Source organism: Engystomops pustulosus, chromosome 7 (assembly GCF_040894005.1).
Source record: "Engystomops pustulosus chromosome 7, aEngPut4.maternal, whole genome shotgun sequence".
Classification (NCBI taxonomy): Eukaryota; Metazoa; Chordata; class Amphibia; order Anura; family Leptodactylidae; genus Engystomops; species Engystomops pustulosus.
The window spans coordinates 152,192,220-152,218,497 of NC_092417.1; the positions used below are offsets into that span (position 1 = coordinate 152,192,220).

The 26,278-nt window shown below is 44.6% G+C and overlaps 2 protein-coding genes across 2 annotated transcripts in view; both read left to right on the forward strand.

The window, feature by feature from the left end:
* CAPN1 (calpain 1) overlaps positions 1-26,278 on the forward strand; it is a 148,012-nt gene that overhangs the window by 112,222 nt on the left and 9,512 nt on the right. The gene's annotated exons all lie outside the window — the stretch shown is intronic.
* The window catches only part of LOC140068827 (calpain-1 catalytic subunit-like), a 39,148-nt gene that overhangs the window by 8,318 nt on the left and 4,552 nt on the right, over positions 1-26,278 (forward strand). The window contains exons 3-11 of the mRNA XM_072114215.1: positions 10,544-10,677; positions 10,990-11,158; positions 12,427-12,504; positions 15,942-16,027; positions 16,116-16,190; positions 22,717-22,877; positions 23,734-23,891; positions 24,380-24,391; positions 24,926-24,991. Coding sequence (XP_071970316.1) covers positions 10,544-10,677; positions 10,990-11,158; positions 12,427-12,504; positions 15,942-16,027; positions 16,116-16,190; positions 22,717-22,877; positions 23,734-23,891; positions 24,380-24,391; positions 24,926-24,991 — 939 coding nt within the window. The remainder of the gene's footprint in view (positions 1-10,543; positions 10,678-10,989; positions 11,159-12,426; positions 12,505-15,941; positions 16,028-16,115; positions 16,191-22,716; positions 22,878-23,733; positions 23,892-24,379; positions 24,392-24,925; positions 24,992-26,278) is intronic.

Below are 26,278 nucleotides of genomic sequence, written 5' to 3' on the forward strand. Positions count from 1 at the left end.
CATCATGCGCTCCACAGCGCCCCCAGCTACAGAAGGTCAGCCAGAGAAGTGCCTGTCTCCTTCCTTTGCTGAGATGCCTGCCATCGCAGGTGACCTCTCTGCTGAACCCAGCGATACTGAGTAACCCCTGATGGGCTGAAAGCCTTCTTCAGGTACTGTGTACATATTGTATATTTATTTCCATTGTCCCTACAGAGCCAGAGACTTTCCTGAGACTCTCACCCTTATTTATCTCAGTCAAGAGACTCTCCTTGAACTGCCTACTGTCATGTGCTATGATAGCACCCCTTCCTCTGCCACAGCAGAGATTCCTTCAAAGGACTCTGTCCCTCAACACATAGAGGAGACCCTTTGCATCTTTATTGCACTTTTCCCCCACATCAAGGGCTGTACCCAGAAGATGGACTTTGTCATTAGAGACCTTCTGTGAGACTTTCGCCGGATACTACTAGGAAAAGTTGCCATGTAATTTATTATTATTTTGCACTTAATGCCTTTCCTTTTATTTACGGACATTATGTTTGCACTTCCATGCCTTTCCTTTGCAGGAAAAGAGACATTTACTATCTTGCTACCCTGAGTAGCCTATCTATCTGTAACGTTGTAATGTTATAAGATGTGTACCCATTGGGCTTCTAAACCAATGTGAGTTAACCTGTTTGCACACTGTCAAAATATATGCCAGTAGTCTGCATTAACCCTTTCATAGGCTTTACAGGTTGTATTGTGGCTGTGTCGGACCGTCTATTTGTAAAACACTGACCGCTACCTTATCCCCCAAACCGAGGTTTGCACATGGGGGTAGTCCGTAATCTGCGGGTCCTTCGGGGACCGGGGGAGTTACAGAGTTAGCACCTGGATGCCACCCATACTATGGGTAAGGATGTCAGTCAGGAGGTACTCGTGTCGCATATGCTAACGCAATGCAGATATACACACTATATAATTGCCGCCAGGGAAGAAGTGTTGATATAACAAATATACAGGCCTTGGTGCAAGGAGTGGATTACAGTACATGACACCACACCTTTCCTACTGTACAGTTCGGTTTAATGGCGTCAGCGACCAACTGTCAAGCACTTACATGCTTTTGTCTTAGTCCGACACCAACCCAGGTGCCTGTCTGCAGGACCATGGGTGGTTTGTCCCTACACCTCACATAGCCTGCACTTCCCCGAATCCACCTCTGCGCCCCCAACCATCTGTAGTCGAGCCGAGGGCAGCTCTTTCAATTGCCCCGGGGGTATGCAACACCCTCGCCGATGCAAGGGCGAAGGAGTGTTTGCGAATACGTCCCACAGCATGTCATCACATCACACAGGGGACATTGCAGTGGTAGATCCTGGGCAGGAGTTAAGTGTTTTGTATGATTCAAGATCTGTCATCCAATCACCTGTATTGCATTCTATCCAATGTAAGCTGAGATGTAATTGGAGGAGCAGCCACCACCTGACCAGGGGAGTTACAAAACCCCTGGCCAGGAATGTTCTAGAGAGCAGTCTCTCCCAGGAGGGAGAAGAGACCAGTCCTGGTCAGACCTGAGGGTCTGCAGGACATCAGAAGAGTTTAGTTTTAGCCTAGCTCAGAAGCAGACTGGGTTATCCCAGTCTAGACTCTATTCAGCCAGCATACCATACCAGAGCAGGAAGAGCCTAGCCCCTGCCTCTGAAGAGTGGAGCTAATAGATTAGAGTTAGTGAGGAAAGGGGTATCATCCTACCTTCAAGGGTGATACCTGAAGCACTCCAGGACAAGCTGAAGCTTCCTATTAGGACACAGCTACCTCCCAGCCTGCCCTCTGCATCCAGGCTGGCGATCTACCTCCTGTGGCTTCCTCCAGCTGCATCTCAGTACTCCACCACTCTGTTAAAGGCACGTTGCTGAAGTTCCTGTCGGTTCCAATAAAGAACTGTAAGTTGTTTCTGTTCAACCTCTGCCTCCGTCTGGTCCCTGCTACTACGGCTGCCATCATCACAGGCACCCTGTCCACCACACAGAGACTCATACTCTAGACACCAAAGGGTTGCCCCAGGGAGATCCGCTATAGCAGCCTCTCCCTCATCATTTCTTGCCAACACCACCCTGCTGGAGACCTGCCAGGCTGTAGGACAGCCCTCCGGTTCCCCATACCAAGCACTGTGACACTAGCGTGCCTAGGCTGCAACCACCAGCCACTCAGGTACTGCGGGCCCTGGCTGACTCCAGGCCCCGAGAAAAGGCTAGGCCCCGGTGGGGGGTGTTGCAGATGTATTACTATACACTCAATATTTGAGTAATTCCCTTTACTTGTTTGAGAACACATGCATACTCATCCAACCCCAACATGCATGTGTGTGGTAACAGAAATTCAAGTGGGCAAACATTTGGTCAAGAAAAGATCTGTGAACGACCTGATTTAAACTCTCAAAGAATTAAAAATTAGACTCTTGTCCCCAATAACAAGTCCAATATTGTCTATCTTCCACCACAGACATTTGAAGAGAACCTATCTCAAGGTTTTACCCGACTAAACTACTAGCCCCCTCAGGTCAGGTATGAAATGTCCTTAACAGAATTCCCTCTTTTATGTGAAATCTTCCAAAAAAAATTCTCCCCTAAAGTCAGGCAAAAATGACTCTTCTTAACCAATTTTCACACGAGATTAGTCAACTTTATTGGTTGGAGTGGTAATGTCAATTCAGAAACCTTTGCCTTCTGTTCTATAGAACCTAGAAACATTCTTTTCATGTCATTTTAAAGATAAGAATCTCAGCTTTCAGATAAAATCAGGCTCTGGGTTTGTGAGCTACAGAACCAGAGATACAGGCAGCTAAACACATCGTTGGAAATGTGAACCGCAGATAAAGATCTTGTTCCTGCATTTTTTTAACTGACTGTACGTCCTGTTCTCCAGCACACTGAACCATAAGGGATCTGAACCTTCATGTGATTTGAAATATGAGATTCTTATCCTTAAAGGACACCTGTCATCAGGTCTCTATCACTAGTTCTGTCACCTCTACCTGTTGGAGCAGCTCACAAGGATCCCATCACAGCCTTTATCTAGTCAATTCATACATTAATCATTGTAAAATCATCATTTCTTTATTATGTAAATGAGGCTGGTCACATGGTTAGAGGCAGTGATGTCACCCCTGTTACCCCTCCCCTCTCCTCCCCCTGCTCATGTCTGTGTCTAATGTATAGTAAAGCATTGCTAATGTGTGTGCTGCATCTGCTGATATGCTGCATCCTCCTAATACACAGAGACATCAGCTACACAACCTGACATGTTCTGCTGTAACATGGCTGCCTGGAGCTGTTGTATCTCTCCTATATACACACAGGCTGCAGGGGGCGCCAGCACCAGGAAGCACATCATTATACAGCCTTACACCATTATACAGGCTGTCAGTCAAGCACTGGGGGTGTGGCTGTGCCTCCCACTCATGAATAAGCTGGACAGCTTGAATATGCTAATGACTCTTTGGACATTTCACAGGTCATTTGCATACAGCTTTAGGACCTCATTGCTTAGGTTTACAGGCCTGTAGAGGGACAATGAAGTGATAGAGGCAATACTTTCTAATGGCAGTTTATGAAAATATATTTAGTTTAGGGGGGTTATTATGCATGACGGGTTCTCTTTAATATGACACAAAATACGTGTTTCTACATACTAGAGAACCAAAGATGGGGCAACTACTATAAGTTTACTCATCTCATGTGAAAATTGGATCAGAAGAGTTATATTTTTATAAGAAGAGTCACGTTTACCAGTCTTTGGGCAAGCTTTTTAATAGGTAAACTGATGAGATTTAACATAAAAGAGGGGATTCTAGAAAGAACATCTCATATCCTACCTGAGTGTGCTAGCAGTTTAGTGGGGTAAAACCTGATGACAGGTTCCCTTTAAGTGATGACCACTAAGTGTGATGTGGGTACAGCAATCTAGTGGCGTGTCAGCCCATTCCCACTGGATCAGCTGCTATGAATCCATTAACATGAACGGCCGCCTATGACATTTACTACTTCTGTTATTACCCGAGGATCTGTAGGTTTGCATGAGTAAAAGGAAGGGATTAATGAGAATAATGAAGAGGTCGGGTAGAGTTTAGAAGGCGAGTCAGGCAAAGACCGAAGCATTGTCCTGCGGGGAGGAAACAAGGCTGGAAAAATATGAAAAAAAATAATCAGCGGATTGTTTTTTTATATTAGTTTAATAACAAGCAAAAAGGTGTAAACCGGTACAATAATTGTAACATATACTGCATATTCATAAAACAAACACAACAGATGTTCCTATAGGTTGGTACAAGAGAACAATTCTCCATATGTCATACCTAAGGTTCCCCAGGATCAAAAGACAAATTCTATGGCATCTTTATATTTATGTAAGTCCTTTATGCCCAAATCATTAGGCTCTTCCTATGCAGATTACCAAATTTCATTAATAAGGACGTTCAGGGTTCCTTTAATAGACACTGCACTTCCAACAAATGTTACTTAATTTCTCCTTTACCTCTGAAATAAGTAACTTTGTGATGCATATTATCAGAGAAGGCTGCTTCTGTCTCCAGTTACCTGGCTGCTTCACGTATGTTTTGTATACGTATTATATTATGATTATCATATTATAGTATTATTGTATATAATATAAACACAACATTAGGAGTTATTGCTGTTCATACAGGGAATGGTAACAAGCAGGGCCGGCGCTAGGACTGGGCAAGTGCCAGGGCCCAGAGCTGCTGGGGGGCCCACATAAGGCTGTACATAAGGAATCCATTGGGGTAAGGGGAGCTTTATATAAAATAACAAGAGATGAGAGAACACACTCGTCCGAGCTTGATGCTCATTCGAGCATTAGCGTACTCGAAACTGCTCGTTGCTTGGACGAGTATTTCGCCAGCTCGAGAAAATGGCATCTCCCACCATTGTGATTTTTAGCGGCCAGAAACAGAGCCAATCACAAGCCAGGAGACTCTGCACTCCACCCAGCATGACGTGGTACCCTTACACGTCGATAGCAGTGGTTAGCTGGCCTGATCAGGTGACCCTGGAATAGACTAGCCCCTGCCCGCGCTGCTCGGATCATTCTCTGTCTGGATGCCGCTAGGGAGAGAGCTGCTGCTGGTCAGGGAAAGCTTTGGGGTGTTCTATTAGAATAATGTTAGGCAGGAGTGAGTCTACAAGAACCCAACAGCCCTTCTTAGGGCTACAATAACGTTATGTATTTTTTTTTTATTTGCTTGTGGCTGGGCTTGCTGGCACTAGTAGTGCAGCTAGTACCATATTGTGAGGAATTTGCAGGGCGACCATTGTGTTTAGCTCTTAGTGACACACATACCCACCTTAAACACCGAAGTGGGACAATTTATTAGGGGTTTGATTTGAATTAGGCACACTGTGCTGATTTATTTTTTTTTTACGTTTATTTACTTTTATAACTCAAAGTCATCAGGCACAGCACAAAATCCAGTTGTGTGCTGTCAGTGTAGGTTAGAAACTAGCCATAGCAATAGGATAGCATCGTTTTGTTAAAAAAAAAAAATTACAGTTTACACTTTAATTTTGAAAATGTTTAACCCAAGGTCTAGGGGCAGAGGACGAGGGCGTGGATGTGGGCGTCCAACTACTGCAGGGGTCAGAGGCCATGGTCCTGGGCGGGGTGAGACACCACCTGCTGATGAGGGAGCAGGGGAACGCCGCAGAGCAACACTCCCTAGGTTCATCATGTCTCAAGTTACTGGGACTCGTGGTAGAGCACTGTTGAGGCCAGAACAGTGCGAAGAGGTGATGTTGAGGATTGCGGACAATGCTTCTAGCCATTTGTCCACCAGTCAGTCTTCCACGCAGTGCACCCATGTCACCGAAATCAGCACTCCTCCAGCTCCTCCACCTCAGCTTCCTTCCCCCCAGTCTGCCCCCTTTTAGGAAAATTTGGCATTTGAACCGGCATACTCTGAGTAACTGTTTTCTGGACCCTTCCCAGAGTCACAAACCACTTGTCCGGTTGCTGCTGAGCTATTTTCCGATGCCCAGGTTTTCCACCAGTCGCAGTCTGTGGGTGATGATGACATTATTGACGTAGTGGAAGAAGTGTGTAAAGAGGTGTCCGACGATGAGGAGACACGGTTATCAGACAGTGGTGAAGTTGTTGTCAGGGCAGGAAGTCCGAGGGGGGAGCAGACTGAGGGATCGGAGGATGATGAGGTGACAGGCCCAAGCTGGGTTGATAGGCCGGGTAAACACAGTGCTTCTGAGACGGAGGAGAGTCCTTGATGAGAACAAGTTGGAAGAGGCAGTGTTGGGGCCAGACGGAGAGGCAGGGCCAGAGCTGGTGCATCAGCGCCAAATGTTTCACGTAGTCAAGCTCCCGTGGCGAGGGCTAGATTTTCAGAAGTCTGGAGGTTCTTTAAAGAAACACCGGATGACCAACGGACTGTGGTGTGCAACCTGTGCCAAACCAGGATCAGCAGGGGTTCCACCACTACTAGCGTAACTACCACCAGTATGCGCAGGCATATGAATGCTAAACACCCCACTCACCCCACTGGGACCGAGTCTGACCCTGGGGCTGGTCATATACTGCCGACGCCGAGGATTGCGGGGCCTACCTCGGTCCAGGTCTCTCAGGCCTACTATGCCTCCTCCTCCTCCCACCCCTCCTCCTCCTCCGAATTACCATCCGCCATCAGTCGGTAGCTCTAGGCACAGCAGCATAGCCATCGCTAAGCGACAGCAGGCGGTGCTCAAACTGCTGAGCCTAAGCGATAAAAGGCACACCGCCCAAGAGCTATTACAGGGCATCACGGCGCAGACTGATCTGCGGCTGGCACCGCTGAACCTGAAGCCAGGCATGGTTGTGTGTGACAACGGCCGTAACCTCTTGGCGGCTCTGCAACTCGGCAGACTGACACATGTGCCATGTGTCCGTAGTCCTTCACTGTTCAGCGTGTATGGGCAGAAGAAGAGGAGTTGGAGGAGTTGGAGGAGGAGGAAATGGAGAGTCAGGCCAGTGAATTCTTGCGCGTTGGTACTCTGGCGCAAATGGCAGATTTCATGCTGACCCTCGCGTTCAATGAATTTATTCCAGCACCGATAACTGGGTATTCACTCTCCTGGACCCACCGTACAAGCAAAATCTTTCCACTCTTATCCCTGGAGAGGAAAGGAGTGTGAGAATGCATGAATACCAGCAGGCCCTGGTGCACAAGCTGAAACAGTATTTCCCTTCTGACAGCGCTAGCGGCAGAGGGCGTACTTCTGCGTGACAAGTAGCGAGGGAGAGTAGGCGAGCAGGCAATTTGTCCAGCACTGGCAGGGGTACTCTTTACAAGGCCTTTGCCAGTTTTATGTCACCCCAGCAAGACACTGTCACCTGTCCCCAGTCTCGGCAGAGTAGGGCTGATCTTTACAGAAAGATGGTGAGGGAGTACGTAGCTGACCATACCATCGTCCTAAATGATCACACAGCTCCCTACAACTACTGGTTTTCAAAGCTGGACATGTGGCACGAACTGGCGCTGTACACCTTGGAGGTTCTTGCCTGCCCTGCCGCTAGCGTGTTGTCCGAGCGGGTTTTCAGTGCAGCTGGTTGTATCATCACCGATAAGCGTACACGCCTGTCGACTGACAGCGCTGACAGGCTGACGCTTATCAAGATGAATAAAGCCTGGATTTCTCAGGATTTCCATTCTCCAACAGGTGAAGGAAGCTCAACCTGAATAATGTATGCACTCCTCCTCCTCATTGTCCTCCTTCTCCTCCTCTTTGTACACTAAAGCAGAGGAAACTGGCTATTTTTTGCCAGGGCCAACTAGCTTTAGCTATAGTACTCTATGTATTTAATTTTTCTGGAGGGCCACCTACCCGGTCCTCTGTTTTAAACAATTTTTGGGAGTGCCACATACAGGCACTCAATCTATTTAATTTTTCTGGAGGACCACCTACCTGCTCCTCTGGTTTGAAAACTTTTTTGGACTGCCACATACAGGCACTCAATCTATTTAATTTTTCTGGAGGACCACCTACCTGCTCCTCTGGTTTGAAAACTTTTTTGGACTGCCACATACAGGCACTATCCAAATTAAATTGTCTCCATAGCAGCCTCCACACGTCGTCTTTTTAGCTGCCTCCACACGTTGTCTCCATTGCTACCTCCACACGTCATCACCATAGCTGCCTCCAAAAGTCGTCCATATAGCTGCCTCCATACATCGTCCCCTTAGCAAACAAGCTGTGTCAGGCAGAATTTTGGGTTGTTTAATCTACTACTAGTTCACTGCCTCCATACATCGTCCCCTTAGCAAACAAGCTGTGTCAGGCAGAATTTTGGGTTGTTTTCATGGCTTCCACATCAAACTTGTTAACTTTGTCGCCACCCTGCTGTGTAATCCACAAAATATACTGGCAAACTTTTATCATTTACCGATATTATTTCAGCGCTTCTTGCGCATCTGTTTACATTCCCCTCACCCGCCATAATCCAAACTTATAAGAACACTACTACACTTGATCTTATACAAAAGGTGCTTAGAAGTGCTGTTTAGGGAGTAGCCGAGAGACAGGGGCTTGGATAGGCGAAAGCTCGCCTGGCAGCGGAGCGCCAGCTCCATCCCAAGATCCAACTAACATAGTTTTAACTGCAGCACCTTTAATCTACTACTAGTTCACTGCCTCCATACATCGTCCCCTTATCAAACGAGCTGTGTCAGGCAGAATTTTGGGTTGTTTTCATGGCTTCCACATTAAACTTGTTAACTTTGTCGCCACCCTGCTGTGTAATCCACAAAATATACTGGCAAACTTTTATCATTTACCGATATTATTTCAGCGCTTCTTGCGCATCTGTTTACATTCCCCTCACCCGCCATAACCCAAACTTATAAGAACACTACTACACTTGATCTTATACAAAAGGTTCTTAGAAGTGCTGTTTGGGGAGTAGCCGAGAGACAGGGGCTTGGATAGGCGAAAGCTCGCCTGGCAGCGGAGCGCCAGCTCCATCCCAAGATCCAACTAACATAGTTTTAACTGCAGCACCTTTAATCTACTACTACTTCACTGCCTCCATACATTGTCCCCTTATCAAACGAGCTTTGTCAGGCAGAATTTTCAGGTGTTTCACCAGATACATAGTGGAACTCAGACCTGAAGTTGCAATCATAGCAGCGCAATATGGATGCCCCATACTGTCGCTCTTAATCATGGAACCATTTCCGAAAAAACAATTAAAAATAGAACCACTATGCTATTCCATTATTCCTTGGTGAAATATTCAAATGACCCCGCCTGCTTTGAAAATTATAATTTTTAAAGTAAACGCTTCTGGCCCCCAGGCCCATTTTGGGTGGGGAGGAGCCGAGAGACAGGGGCTTGGGCAGGCGAAAGCTCGCCTGGCAGTGGACCGCCAGCTCCATCCCAAGATTAGGCAGCCTCAGAGGCATCCATGCATGCTGCCCCTGCTGTTTCCTGTCCATTTTGCCTCCACAATCCTCCACAGCATCCACCAATGTCTCCATGCGCAACTTTCAACTCTCTATACCCCAGACGCTGGAGCACGAGAGGATATGCAGCACATGATCCCCTTATCAAACGAGCTGTGTCAGGCAGAATTTTCAGGTGTTTCACCAGATACATAGTGGAACTCGGCCCATCTGTCGCCGCCATGCTGGAGACCTGAAGTTGCAATCATAGCAGCGCAATATGGATGCCCCATACTGTCACTCTTAATCATGGAAGTCGTCTCCATGGCGGCTCCTTATCAAAAGAGCTGTGTCAGGCTCATTTTTCGGGTGTTTCACCAGATACGTTATGGAACTTGGTCACTATGTCGCCACCATGCTGTGTTATCGACTAAATATACCGTCAACCTTTTGTTCACATAGGAAATCATTTTAGCGTTTCTTGCTCACCTCCTTTGGTTCCTCTCTGCCACCCATTGGTTTGAAACCTGAGTCCATTTAGGTTATGTCGCCATGACACTCTCTAGCCTGCCGCTGCTGCCGCTGCCTCTGCGTGCCGTCCCCTATAGTGTCAGGGTCAATTATTGGATGTTTTAGATGCTATCTAGCTTCATTCTGTCACTCTGTCATGGCCATGCTGTTGCCCATAATTTTGGCATAATGGTGCGATTAAGCAGCCTCAGAGGCATCCATGCATGCTGCCCCTGCTGTTTCCTGTCCATTTCCGTGGTGTTTCCATCCTTTTCTGAGGTTCCCAGGTGTTTGGCCAAGCTTCCCTGTGCAGAGCCTTGGTCCCCTTGAAAAATGCTCGAGTCTCCCATTGACTTCAATGGGGCTCGTTATTCAAGACGAGCACTCGAGCATCGGGAAAAGTTTGTCTCGAATAACGAGCACCCGAGCATTATAATGCTCGCTCTTCTCTAAAAATAACCATGACGGGGCTGTTTGGGATGATAAATTAGGGAATATTTTAGGGAACAGGAGACTGTTTTAATTCCTGAATTTTTAATGCTGCCATGTGAGTTCACTGCATAGGGGCCCACTGAAACCTGGAGCCGACCGTGCTAACAATCTTTATGTTTTTGGTATTTCCAGCTCTGGCAGTTTGGCGAGTGGGTAGATGTTGTGGTGGATGACTATCTCCCGGTAAAAGATGGAAAGCTGGTCTTTGTTCACTCCGCAGCAGGGAATGAGTTCTGGAGCGCACTGCTGGAGAAAGCCTATGCTAAGTATGAGTGCTCACTTACCTAATACACATCCATGTTTCCTAAAGATGTCCATTGATGCTTGAAGTATAATATATATTTGTTTTCTTGTGGTGGTTGGTCATTGTCTCTCACATCTAATACAGCTATCACGTGTATAATTTTTTCTCCCAATGTGTGTGTATGTGTGTGTATATATATATATATATATGTGTGTGTGTCTATGTGTATATGTATATATGTGTGTGTGTGTGTGTATATATGTGTGTGTAGATATGTCTGTGTGTGTGTGTATATAACATATATATTAACTATAGTCATACATATTTCTTACAGGGCTAATGGGAGTTATGAAGCCCTCTCTGGCGGGAGCACTTCTGAAGGCTTTGAAGACTTTACAGGAGGAGTTACTGAGTGGTACGAGCTGAAGAAGGCTCCTGCAGACCTCTTTGGCATTATCATAAAGGCATTAGAAAGGGGATCCCTGATGTGTTGCTCAATTGATGTAAGTGAATGTTAGTATGGTTTCACCCCATCTGACAAATAACTATTAGACATTTGTGTTCTTCCTTATGTGATTTTTTTATTATTATTTTAAAAAAACTGCATTAATGATCCTTCCCAGTCCAAAGAAAAGGATTATGTTCTTGATTCAGGTGCTACTGGGACAGTGGATTATATGTTATAGTTGGCCGATAACTGTGAATGACACGTAATATTGTCTGTGAGCATTAAGGTGTACAGGAACTGTACCAGGGATGCACCAGCCACGAGGCAAGTTGAGCCTCTCACCTCAGGCAGCACCGACTTGTAAAAAGATGTGGGGGGGGGGGTAGCATCAGATGAGCAGTCATTTGCTACAATGCACAACATGACACTTAGAAATAGTGTTCTCTCACGCCAGATGTCAGCATGGGTGTGAGACACTGGAGCACATTTACTTACCTGTCCCGTTGACGATGACGATCCGGAATGTCCAACGAGGATTCGGAGCTGCCGCGATTCTCTAAGATCGGGTGCCAATTTCCTGCAGGTGTTGTAGGAGTTCACCTTCTTCTTCCCGCTGCATGTGAGTGCTCATCTTGCGACACAATTTGGTTTTTAAATTCTGCGGTTTGTCCAAATCAGTCGGGTTGTCTGACGTCCACGCCTCCCGATTTTTCTCGCATGCAAGCCGGCGCCAATGCGCCACAATCCGATCGTGTGTGCCAAAAACCCGGGGCAATTCAGGGCAAATCTGAAAAAAATCCCGAAACCCGGCGAAAATGCGTCCGACGGACCCTTAGTAAATGTGCCCCACTGTATGGAGAATCCACATAACCTGATATATTACTACTGGATGAGAAGCAGGGGGTGCTCTCTTTAGACAGCAGAAAGTTCAGCCTCACCCTATTACCTTGAATAATCAAAATCAGATTATGGGGGTCCAACACCTGGAAAACCCCTAATCCACCCTTATTGTTTGTGTATGGAGCCTGTAGCACAGGGCACCCTCTAATGTTGATCCTAAGGGTAGGTCATCAATATCAAATTAATAGAAATCCCCTTTAAATTGAAGAGTAGACCGTATCTTCTTGTTATTTTAGTAAGTGCAGACATGGGACTATTTTTCTAAAAAAATATTTCTGAAAAGTCAATCATAGATGGGCGCTTGTCTAATCTTTAGGTTCATCTTCCATGTGACCGTATTATAAAGGCCTGGAATTACAAAGCCGAATTGATAATTTTCCAAAGTTACAGTATAACAAAGGGAATTTTCTCTCTTGTTCATAGATAACCAGTGCAACTGAAGCCAAAACATTCAAGAAACTGGTCAAAGGCCACGCATATTCCGTTACAGGAGCGAAAGAGGTAATGGTGACTATGTCTATGTGTCTATGACTAATGCACAGAAAATGTATTATACTAGCAATAGTTCAGAGAAACATTCTCCACGTTGTCCAATAATCAATAGGCGAAACGTCCGCTTAGTTTATGTTTGTTTCCCTCCCAGACATGGCTATTAGAGTATTTCTCATCAAATAACATATTGTCATGTAGTGTTTTATTAGAACTCTGAGGTGTCCTGTTCCTCCTAAAAAAATAGGAACAGGGCCCCTACACATTCAGATACACAACATTTATTGGACAGCTTAAGAATGTAGAAAGTGGCCGAAATTCACCTGGTAACACTTAGATGTCCATTTATTCTTCTAGAATGGAAAACAGAACTGGCATCTTTATTGATATAAAATATTTAAGGGGACCCAGATTTTACCCCATTAAACTACAAGCCCTCTCAGGTAGGGTTGGAAATGTCCTTTCTAAAATTCCCTCTTTTATATAAAATCTTGCCTATTTATCTATAAAAATCTTTCCAAAGTTGTGGAACGTTTGCAGATAAGAGTCATATTTGTCTGAGAAGAGTCAAGTTTAAAGGTTCCAGGGGGAATGTAACTTCAGATTGTATCCTATGTTGTATAGTACCTAAAACCATGCTTTACGTGTCATATTAAAGATAAGACTCTCCTCATTAAGCCTGTGAGTTACAGAACCAGAGATACATAAAACATTGCATTTTTATCTACAGCTCGCATGTACAACTATGCAGGTCAGCCATGCCCTTCACGGCCCTCCGTGCTCACTTGGCGTTTAGGTGGCATAAGGGGGGAAATAGGCGCAAGTCCTGACTGTGCACCATTACTAAGGACAGAATTTGTTAATGTCCGAAACGCATAGGTCCCTTCTGCTTTTATGTGCAAGCTTGCATAACTCACAGATTGAATTTTTCTATTTATAATGGATTACTATTAAAGAAAATTGATTTTTATTGACAACGCGAGTGCTGGATATTTGATGCATTTTTCGCCAGGAATTGTTCCTGTTTCATTGCTTGTAAGCCAGATGTCGGGGATACAAGCCCTGATAAATCTGGCCCTATGTCTTCAGCTGTCTGTGTCTCTGGTTCTGTAGATCACGTGTGTGATATTAAAGGAAACCTACCATTTAGAATGGCAGGGGTAAGCTGTAAGTACCGAGCACCAGCTCAGGGTGAGCTGGTGCCGGTACTTACTTTCGTTAGTGTTATAAACCGCGGTATTGCGGTTTTAACACTTTTTAAACTTTAGGGCAGAAGACGCTTCAGCGCTGCGTGCGCACGATCGTGCGCGCGCCTCCATAGGAAATAGCGGAGATGTTCGTGCGGAGCGCCGAAGCCCCTTCTGCTCTAAAGTTTAAAAAGTGTTAAAACCGCGATACCGCGGTTTATAACACTAACGAAAGTACGTACCGGCACCAGCTCACCCTAAATGGTAGGTTTCCTTTAAGGATGTAATTCTTACCCCTGCAACCTCCAAACTGGACTCAGTCATATTTTTTCTGAAATGTTTTCACATAATTTTGGAGGAGAATTGTTATAGGTAAACAGGTGAGATTTCACATAAAAGAGGGAATTCTAGAAAGGTCGGGTATGAAATGTCCTGAGTGGGCTAGTAGTTTAATGGGGGGAAATTTTGTGACAGGTTCACTTTAATTTAGTAGATTGACAGCCTGTCATATTTTCTGTGCATGCAGATGTGATTCATCAATCGCTGGTAAGACCATCCTTATGATGTTTGGACAGTATGTAAATGACAAATTATACTGAATCTTTCCCCAACAAAATGACCATATATACTCGAGTATAAGCCGACCCGAGTATAAGCCGAGACCCCTAATTTTAACAAAAAAAACTGGGAAAATCTATTGACTCGAGTATAAGCCGAGGGTGGAAAATGCATTGGTCACAGCCTCCCAGTATATAGACAGCCAGCCCCCATGTAGTATACAGCCAGCCCCCTCTAGTATACAGCCAGCCAGCCCCCTCTAGTATACAGCCAGCCCAGCCTGCCCCGTGTAGTATACAGCCAGCCCAGCCTGCCCCCATTAGTATACAGCCAGCCCAGCCTGCCCCCATTAGTATACAGCCAGCCCAGCCTGCCCCCAGTCGTATACAGCCAGCCCAGCCTGCCCCCTGTAGTATACAGCCAGCCCGGCCTGCTCCCTGTAGTATACAGCCAGCCCAGCCTGCCCCCAGTAGTATACAGTTAGCCCAGCCTGCCCCCAGTAGTATACAGCCAGCCCAGCCTGCCCCCTGTAGTATACAGCCAGCCCAGCCTGTTCCCTGTAGTATACAGCCAGCCCACCCTTACAATAAAAAAATAAACTTATATACTAACCCTCCGACGGCCCCGATGTTCAGTGCTGCTCCCCCGATGTCCGCGCGGCTCCGCTTTTTTCCTCGCGGCTCCTCTTCAATCTTCCATCTTCTTTAAATGCCTGCAGCGCGGTCATGCTTCTATCTGTCCGGCAGGCGTATACTATGACGCGGCCGCTGCTGACGTCATAATATACGCCTGCCGGCCGGGAGATGGCATAACCGCACCCTTCAAGCTTTGAAGGAAACGGAAGACAGAAGAGGAGCCGCGAGGAAGAAAGAAGCGGAGGCATGCGGACATCGGGGGAGCAGCACCGAACATCGGGGCCACCGGAGGGTTAGTATATAATTTTATTTTTTTATTGACTTGTGTATTAGCCGAGGTGAGGTTTTTCAGCATGTTTTTTGTGCTGAAAAACTCGGCTTATACACGAGTATATTTGTCCTTTCTGTATAACATTGAGGCAGATTAGATAGTTAGCCTGGGCCTGTGTCACAGCTCAATGTACAATGGCCGGAGCACTTCATCATTGGGGCCTGCCTTTGGTGCACTTGCTGAAGCAGTGCCCACCTGAATTACAGTAACTCTCTGGAAGAAGCATGGTCACAGTTAGGGTATATGTAACCTGTTGTCCATTGCTTCATGATCATATAAGATTGTTGTAGGATATCAATGACCGGTTTATAAACGTGCACACTTGGTTGGCCATGTGTGCTAGTCCTTTCAATAGGGAGAGAGCCACTATTTCGCTGGCTGATAATATCCAACATGTCTGATCCTTTCTTTCCCAAACATTATCAGTGTTATGCTTAGGGTGGTCACCGCCTGTGATCAAGACCCCCATAAGCATAGCTTTACTGGTGGACTTTTCTATTTTCTGTGTATGTTCTCTCTGCGATTGCATGGGTTTCCTCCGGGTCCTCCGGTTAGCTCCCACACTCCAATACATACTGGTAGGTTGATTAGATTGTGAGTCCCATTAGGGACAGCGACTAATCTGGCAAACTCTGTGCAGGGCTGCGTAATCTGTGTGCGATATATAAATAAAGGAATTATTATTATGTGTATTAGGACTTGCAACCTTTGAGATCCAACCTCCTCCTTTTGTTTTAGGTGAACTATAGAGGACAGACCACGAAGCTTATCCGGATGAGGAACCCATGGGGAGAAGTAGAGTGGACTGGAGCATGGAGCAATAAGTAGGAAACAGATCTATATCTGTGATATCATAAAACTGCATTTCCATGAAACACACAAATATATTATCGTGTTCTTATCTTTTTCTAGCTCGAATGAGTGGAATTACGTGGATCCTTCAGAAAGAGATGAACTTAGAAATAAAATGGAGGATGGTGAATTCTGGTGAGTACTGTAATAGAGGTTTTATAGAAGTGAATAAGCTTGGAGACAATTGTTCTGTGCCATTCCCATGAGTCACCATTTTTTGGATCTACACCACATCCAGCTTTATAATAATCAACAGTGTCTGACTGAGATTCCTTGGACCCACCAGATAAATTTTTTCTGGGGGATCACCCTAAATCAGACCTTGTGAAATAGACCCTAGCAGTCTCCAAATTGGGTTGTCTTTTGGGGTCTACTATTAGGTTAGAATTTGGGCCCATTGAAGAATCCTATGGTGGGTTATTTTGACATTGATGATCAGGATTCATCTCATGTTTTTCACTACTAACTAGAGATGAGCGAGCACTAAAATGCTCGGGTACTCGTTATTCGAGACGAACTTTTCCCGATGCTCGAGTGCTCGTCTCGAATAACGAGCCCCATTGAAGTCAATGGGAGACTTGAGCATTTTTCAAGGGGACCAAGGCTCTGCACAGGGAAGCTTGGCCAAACACCTGGGAACCTCAGAAAAGGATGGAAACACCACGGAAATGGACAGGAAACAGCAGGGGCAGCATGCATGGATGCCTCTGAGGCTGCTTAATCGCACCATTATGCCAAAATTATGGGCAACAGCATGGCCATGACAGAGTGACCGAATGAGGCTAGATAGCATCTAAAACATGCAATAATTGACCCTGACACTATAAGGGACGGCATGCAGAGGCAGCGGCAGCAGTGGCAGGCTAGAGAGTGGCATGGCGACATACCCTAAATGGACTCAGGTTTCACCAAAGGAGGGGAGCAAGAAGAGCTGAAATTATTTCCTATGTGAACAAAAGGTTGACGGTATATTTAGTCGATAACACAGCATGGTGGCGACATAGTGACCAAGTTCCATAACGTATCTGGTGAAACACCCGAAAAATGAGCCTGACACAGCTCTTTTGATAAGGGGACGACATGTGGAGGCAGCCATGGAGACGACTTCCATGATTAAGAGCGACAGTATGGGGCATTCATATTGCGCTGCTATGATTGCAACTTCAGGTCTCCCGCATGGCGGCGACAGATGGGCCGAGTTCCACTATGTATCTGGTGAAACACCTGAAAATTTTGCCTGACACAGCTCGTTTGATAAGGGGATGATGTGCTGCATATCCTCTCGTGCTCCAGCGTCTGGGGTTTAGAGAGTTGAAAGTAGCGCATGGAGACATTGGTGGACGCTGTGGAGGATCGTGGAGGCAAAATGGACAGGAAACAGCAGGGGCAGCATGCATGGATGCCTCTGAGGCTGCCTAATCTTGGGATGGAGCTGGCGGTCCACTGGCCAGGTGAGCTTTCGCCTGTCCAAGCCCCTGTCTCTCGGCTCCTCCCCACCCAAAATGGGCCTGGGGGCCAGAAGCATTTACTTTGAAAAAATTATAATTTTCAAAGCAGGCCGGGTTGTTTGAATATTTCACCTAGGAATAATGGAATAGCATAGTGGTTCTATTTTTAATTGTTTTTTCGGAAATGGTTCCATGATTAAGAGCGACAGTATGGGGCATCCATATTGCGCTGCTATGATTGCAACTTCAGGTCTCCAGCATGGCGGCGATAGATGGGCCGAGTTCCACTATGTATCTGGTGAAACACCTGTAAATTCTGCCTGACACAGCTCGTTTGATAAGGGGACGATGTATGGAGGCAGTGAACTAGTAGTAGATAAAAGGTGCTGCAGTTAAAACTATGTTAGTTGGATCTTGGGATGGAGCTGGCGCTCCGCTGCCAGGCGAGCTTTCGCCAATCCAAGCCCCTGTCTCTCGGCTACTCCCCAAACAGCACTTCTAAGAACCTTTTGTATAAGATCAAGTGTAGTAGTGTTCTTATAAGTTTGGGTTATGGCGGGTGAGGGGAATGTAAACAGATGCGCAAGAAGCGCTGAAATAATATCGGTAAATGATAAAAGTTTGCCAGTATATTTTGTGGATTACACAGCAGGGTGGCGACAAAGTTAACAAGTTTGATGTGGAAGCCATGAAAACAACCCAAAATTCTGCCTGACACAGCTCGTTTGATAAGGGGACCATGTATGGAGGCAGCTATATGGACGACTTTTGGAGGCAGCTATGGCGATGACGTGTGGAAGTAGCAATGGAGACAACGTGTGGAGGCAGCTAAAAAGACGACTTGTGGAGGCTGCTATGGAGACAATTTAATTTGGATAGTGCCTGTATGTGGCAGTCCAAAAAAGTTTTCAAACCAGAGGAGCAGGTAGGTGGTCCTCCAGAAAAATTAAATAAATTGAGTGCCTGTATGTGGCAGTCCAAAAAAGTTTTCAAACCAGAGGAGCAGGTAGGTGGTCCTCCAGAAAAATTAAATAGATTGAGTGCCTGTATGTGGCACCCCCAAAAATTGTTTAAAACAGAGGACCGGGTAGGTGGCCCTCCAGAAAAATTAAATACATAGAGTACTATAGCTAGAGCCAGTTGGCCCTGGCAAAAAATAGCTAGTTTCCTCTGCTTTAGTGTACAAAGAGGAGGAGAAGGAGGAAAATGAGGAGGAGGAGTGCATACATTATTCAGATTGAGCTTCTTTCACCTGGTGGAGAATGGAAATCATGAGAAATCCAGTCTTGATTCATCTTGATAAGCGTCAGCCTGTCAGTGCTGTCAGTCGACAGGCGTGTACGCTTATCGGTGATGATGCCACCAGCTGCACTGAAAACCCGCTCGGACAACACGCTAGCGGCAGGGCAGGCAAGAACCTCCAAGGCGTACAGCGCCAGTTCGTGCCACATGTCCAGCTTTGAAACCCAGTAGTTGTAGGGAGCTGTGTGATCATTTAGGACGATGGTTAGGTCAGCTACGTACTCCCTCACCATCTTTCTGTAAAGATCAGCCCTACTCTGCCGAGACTGGGGACAGGTGACAGTGTCTTACTGGGGTGACATAAAACTGGCAAAGGCCTTGTAAAGCGTACCCCTGCCAGTGCTGGACAAGCTGCCTGCTCGCCTACTCTCCCTCGCTACTTGTCCCGCACAAGACTGTGCCTAATTCAAATCAAACCCCTAATAAATTGTCCCACTTCGGTGTTTGAGGTGGATATGTGTGTCACTAAGAGCTAAACACAACGGTCGCAAGTCTCCCAGCAAATTCCTCACAATATGGTACTAGCTGCACTACTAGTGTCAGCAAGCCCAGCCACAAGCAAACCAAAAAAAAAGTAAAATATAACGCTATTGTAGGCCTAAATAAGCCGTTGGGGTTCTCCTATGGCTATTTTCTAGCCTACACTGAAAGCACACTGCTTTGCAATATGACTTTGAGTTATAAAAAGAAATAAACGTAAAAAAAAATAAATCAGCAGACTCTGCCTAATTCAAATCAAACCCCTAATAAATTGTCCCACTTCGGTGTTTGAGGTGGATATGTGTGTCACTAAGAGCTAAACACAACGGTCGCAAGTCTCCCTGCAAATTACTCACAATATGGTATTAGCTGCACTGCTAATGGCAGCAAGCCCAGCCACAAGCAAACCAAAAAAAAAGTAAAATAAAACGTTATTGTAGCCCTAAGAAGGGCTGTTGGGTTATTGTAGAATCACTCCTGCCTAACAGTAAGCTAATAGAACACCCTAACGCTATCCCTGCAGCAGCAGCAACTCTCTCCCTAGCGGCATCCAGACAGAGAATGATGCGAGCAGCGCGGGCAGCGGCTAGTCTATCCCAGGGTCACCTGATCTGGCCAGCCAACCACTGCTATCGACGTGTAAGGGTACCACGTCATGCTGGGTGGAGTGCAGAGTCTCCTGGCTTGTGATTGGCTCTGTTTCTGGCCGCCAAAAATCACAACGGTGGGAGATGCCATTTTCTCGAGCGGGCGAAGTATTCGTCCGAGCAACGAGCAGTTTCGAGTACGCTAATGCTCGAACGAGCATCAAGCTCGGACGAGTATGTCGCTCATCTCTACTGCTGACACATTTCGTCATGAGGTTGAAATAAACAATTGAAATCCAAGGAATGACTTGCATTTTTGGGAATATAGAAAGGATCCAATAATAATTGACATCAGCATCTATACGCCTTGGTAGAGAAGTCTTCTAATTTATTTATGGCTGGTTTACAATTTTGCTGCTATTGTTTTATGTATTGTAGTCATCATAAACCATCCCCGCTGGCTGATACAAGACTACAAAAGAGACATTGATTTCTCATGCACTGGCTATAGGCCACTATCATTTAAAACTCCTTACCAATGACTTTGCATCTGAGGTTTGCATATAAAAAATGTACCGGTGCATAAATATTGAAGAAGTTGGATACATTTCATTTGGTCATACAATTAAATCTTCTCTATTGGAGGCTATGGGGAAACTGTATGTGTAACACACAAAGGAGGACAGATATAAAATATTGGGGCAGATTTATCAAGCTGTCTGAAAGTCAGAATACTTCTAGTTGCCCATGGCAACCAATCACAATTCTCTGTGAAATCCATCCACTTATCTAAGCTGAATTCTTATCATTTTGATGGAAATTCAGCTCATTTGAGTATTAGGATCTATCAGGAGCGCAGAACAGATTTTATGGAATGAGCCTTGTGCCGGGGATGGAATTCCAAGCATCATAGTGATACAAATAGTGAGCAGCCACAGCACAACCTTCAGACTACCGCACCAAACTGTTACCATAATTACTATTCAGCGCTGTTGTTCCAACATTTTACACTATTTATGACTTTTCATATGTCATAAAATGTTCATAGATGCAGGTCCTACCATTGGGACCCTGGACAATCTCAGAAATGGAGACTTGCAGACCTCCTTCCCAAAATCGGGCCAAACGGAGAATGCATACTTGGCTACTCTCCATTCAACTTTATGGGAGTGACAACCAGGGGTGTAACTTGAGGGGGTGCAGAGGGTGCGGTCGCACCCGGGCCCAAGTGGCTTAGGGGGCCCATAAAGTGTCACTTTCCCATATGAAAAGACTATTACTATAAACAATACATTATAGCCGGGGGCCTGGCACAGACTTTGCACTGGGGCCCATCAGCTTCAAGTTACGCCACTGGTGACAACAATACTCAGTGACAACACTCTCCATTCATCCCGGCTGCGGGAATGGGATCAGCTGAACTTCCTTCCTAACCCTCTAAGCATGTAACATATCACTAAACAGCATGCATCGTATGCGAGACAATGGGGGAGATTTATCAAACGTGTCTCAGAGCAGAACTGTTCTAGTTGCCTGTGACAACCAATCGGAGCTCAACTTTCATTTTCCGTCAGCAGTTTAAAAAATGAAAGCTGAGCTCTGATTGGTTTCCATGATCCACTAGAACAGTTTTACCTTAGACACTTCTGATAAATCTTCCCATGTGACTTTCAGACTTCCATCAAATCTATCATCAAAATCAATAATGATAAACTAGGGGCATTTACTCATAGATACAGGCACTGGAGCTAAAATCTACCTTCCTTCCAAATCAACATTTAAAATTAATGACCATGGATAACAAATATAAGAAGATGACCACAGTCATGGTGCCTGGATCTATGAGTCCTCGATTTATCATCCTAGATTGTGATTGTGAAGATTTCCTTTAAAAGATCTCTTGAAATAAAAACCTATTAAATGAAAAGGGTTTTTTAGTCCTAAACATGTGTTTTGCAAGTCCATAATGTTGTCCAAAGCTTTAAAGGAAATGTGTCACCAAAAATGTTATTGTTTTACACGTTTTAGGAAATAATGAAAATAATATTCTACTGGTCACTAGTGGGAGCCTATAGGACAGTGATGGCAAACCTTTTAGAGACCGAGTGCCCAAACTACAACAAAGACCCACTTATTTATCCCAATGTGCCAACGTAGAAATTTAATTTGTGATTTATACTCCCTTCTCTGTCTCAGTTTTCGTTGATACCAGCCCCTGAGGACACCAATAAAGCAGAAATTAGTCCCAGGTAGTCCTGTCACTTTAAAATACCTCTCCACAGCAAGTCCTGGGCTGTCTGGGACTGCAGGAAGATACCTGGAGTCATCTCTGGTGATGGCCTGAGTGCCCACAGAGAGGGCTCTGAGTGCCACGTCTGGCACCAGTGCCATAGGTTAGCCATCACTGCTATAGGAGATTGGGGACTAGAGCTGACCCTGTGTTCTATGAGGACTAAATGGGACCAGTGATGGCATCATGATTGGAATCTGTGCCTTACATTCATTCAGTACACAGATGATGCTCCCTCTAGTGGCCAACAGTGATATATAAAATAAATTGTTCTCTAATTGTTGTATCAATTCCAAAAATGTTAGAAATAAAATTAATAGTCAGTAGTTTACTTTTTTATTGACTTTTGAGTTGTATTTTTTCCTTTTTTTTAATTTTTTTTTATTGTATTTCATATGTCCTTAAAAGGAGTAATCTTAACTGTCTATAATACTCAGCGTCACCACTGAACTGGGGCCCAAATAAGAAACAGAACCGTACACAGCATCTATATACATAGCGATTGTCTTCATTCATTTATATATAATTTTACATCTCACAAATCTTCCTTACAGGATGTCTTTTCAAGATTTTCTTCGTGAATATTCTCGCTTTGAAATTTGTAACCTCACTCCTGATGCCTTAACTGCACGCCGATACCGCAAGTGGAACACCACGCTTTATAGCGGAAATTGGAGGAAAGGGAGCACAGCTGGCGGGTGCAGGAACTATCCTGGTAAATAGTATTGATCTGAGATGAACTGTAATGTGTCCATACAGAGTTTGTGACAGATTGCAGAAGTAGAGTATGCAGTTCCTCATACACATTAGGTGAACAGTTTGACAGATAATAATCTAGTGGGAATGCCCAAAGTTATAGTCTTTATGGCTCAATGTCCCTGTAAGAGTTTTGGAGCATGAACTGTATAACTGTATTTAGCTGCAATACCCTACAGCAGTGATGGCTAACCTATGGCACTGGTGCCAGAGCTGGCACTAGGAGCCCTTTCTGTGGGCACTCAGGCCATCACCAGAGATGACTCCAGGTATCTTCCTACAGTCCCAGACAGCCCAGGACTTGCTGTGCACAGAGCTATTTTAAAGTGACAGTGGTACCTGGGACTATTTTCTGCATTATTGGTGTCCTCAGGTGCTGGTATCAATGAAAACTGTGACAGTGAGGGGAGTATAAATCACAAATTAAATTTCTGTGTTGGCACTTTGCGATAAATAAGCGTGTCTTTGTTGTAGTTTGGGCACTCGGCCTCTAAAAGGTTTGCCATCACTGCTCTACAGCTTTGAATCTGAGTTATCTGAATGCTTTTTCTGATTTGAATCAGAGAAAAAGTTGTTCCTTCTATGGGTGTGCCAAAGTCCAGAAAGTCTATGGGTGTGTGCATATATATATATTCATATGTGGATACAAGGAACCTTGTTCTTGTGATGTCCCATTGGGAAGACCCCCAGCATCAGTCAGTGACCTCCTATACAGTAGCCCAGAACACCCATTTAACTCCGAGTCCTCTAATAGGATACTGTGGTTGGGGCTTCCTGGTAGATTATTAGAATGACTTCATTCCTTTTGTTTCCAGCTACCTTCTGGATCAATCCTCAGTTCAAAATCAAGCTGAATGATGACTGTGGTAAAGAAAAGGGCTGCACCTTCCTTCTAGCCCTTATGCAGAAGAACAAGAGAAAGGAGAGGCGATTTGGGAAGGACATGGAGACCATCGGCTTTGCTGTCTATAGGGTACTTTGTTTTGTAGTTGGCGGAGTTGTACATGCTACTATTGATGGAAACAAGCTCCGAAATAAAGTCAAAGAATGATCAATAAAACTTGTATCGTAAAAACTGTAAATTCGGAGGGGGTTCTTATTGAAGATGGCAATACAGGTGAATGCAGATCATCTTCCCATTCATTAAAACAAGAGATGATGTGCAGTAACCTGGTTTGACCACAACACTGAAAAACAGGACTTTCTGTTTTCTGTCTTATTCCCTATTTATTGCAAAGGACATCTAATCTGTTGGGGTCCTGGATGCTGAACCCCCACCAACCTGACATTGAGAACAGATTTTATAGATATGTTATCTATATTTTTAGCCATGTAAACAACTTTTATGGCGGATGTACTAACTCCCCTAAATCCCCTTATTGCATTCTCTTATCCTCGGGCGTAGGGTGATGCCTTTAATCTGGCCATTAACGTTTTTCGTTTTCTTCCCCTTCTCTGCAGGTGCCTAGAGAGGTATGTATCATGTCTTTGTGTTGTCTGCATGCTTGTCTTGTCTATTCTACTTGTACATGCACATATGTCCTTGTATATATCTCCTTTTCATGAAATCTTATCCTGCTCATACATACTGGGGAAGAAGAAATAAAGATGAACCCCAAATACCAATACCAATAAAAACACAAAATAGACAAAAATAAATTACACAGTAAAAACAGCCCAGAGACCGTCTTGTAGGTGGAAAAATAAAATTATTGAAACTTGGTCATATGAAAACTGTATTGTTTTTGTTTTGTTTTGTTTTGTTAAAGAGTTTCTATTATGTCAAAGCAAAAAAAAAAAAAAAACTTATCCCTGCATGTGGCTTCCATGGTAACATAGGATTTCCATAGAATGTAATGCTAAAGTTGCCGTCTATAGGAATCAATAAATACCGGGTTACATTTTTTCCATTAAGATATAGCTTTAATAGCTTTATTAGATATAGTTTTAATTAGCTATAATAGTACCTAATTCTTTACTTTTAATTTTTTTTTTGTTTAATTTTAGGAAGTCTTATCTGAAGCTGAGCTTGATGAAGGATTCAAGAATCTATCCCGGCAGCTTTCTGGAGAGGTACGATTATAATGCATCCTTTCTCATTTATACACAGACCTGCAGGAGGTTTATATTGTAGAGGATGCAGAAAAAGCAAAGAAAATAATACACTTGTAATATTCGCATGCCTCCGATAAGGCTGTGTTCACACATCACGTTTACATTACGTTATGAAATGCCATACAACAGCTGAGGAGAAGAGATTACATTGCCTAATTACATTGCTGTTAACATTAATGCAATGTTATCGTATGTGTTAACATTGCATTAACATTTGCGTTTTGTAATGACAAATCTCCTCTACTCGGCTGTTTCAAAAATAAATGTAAACGCCAGATGTGACCGCAGTCTGAGAGCTCAGACAAATGTCCAGTCTGTTTTATTAAAATTATTGTTCACAGCACATTTATCATAATACAGAACTCATAATCTCCTCCTCCTCAAATATATGAAATTTTGAGTTTCTGCACCTGCCACTAGGGGGAGCATAAGGCATATGAATTTATGTCAATTGGGAAACAAGAAACATTAGGGCAGATTTATCAAGCTGTTTAAAAGTAAGTATGTTCTTAGATGCCCATGGCAACCAATTACAGCTCAACTGTGCTCATGAATCTTTTAAAGGGGAGCTGTGATTGGTTGCCATGGACAACTAAGAACATTCTTACTTTTAGACAGCTTGATAAATCTGCCCCAAGGTGTAGGCACCAGGAACTGTAGGTGAGTTCTTTTACACTTCAATAGGAGCCAAGCTACAAAGAGAACAGAGATGGACTCCTGACTCTCTTGTCAGACCCCACTGTATAGGTCATTCTTTCTTTAAAGTTAAAAACTCATTTAAGGTGACAATCAGTAAAGTATAAACTCTGCACATACATTAATATACAAAAAAAGAAAAGACTTTAATTATTTTTCTCGCAAATTTGAATTTTTCCAGCTACTACACAGCTACTAGTGGTCACTACAGACATACACTATGGGGCTTATTTACTAAGGGTCCTGCGGATCGCACTTTCGTCGGCTTTTAGAAATTTTTGGGATTTGCGCCGCTGGGACAGGTATTTAGAAGGGGCACACATCAGATTTTTTCAGAAATCGGGGAAGGGGTCGTCGGACGATCCGATGGATTTGGACTGAGTGCGGGATTTAACTTTAAAATTGTGTCGCAAGATCAAGCACCTACATGCACCGGAAAGAAGAAGGTGAACTACGTTGGACCTGAGTGGGGAAGCGACACATGCAGGATATCGGGCGAACGATCCTAGTGAATGGCGGCACAGTGCATCCTCGTCAGACGAGGCACAG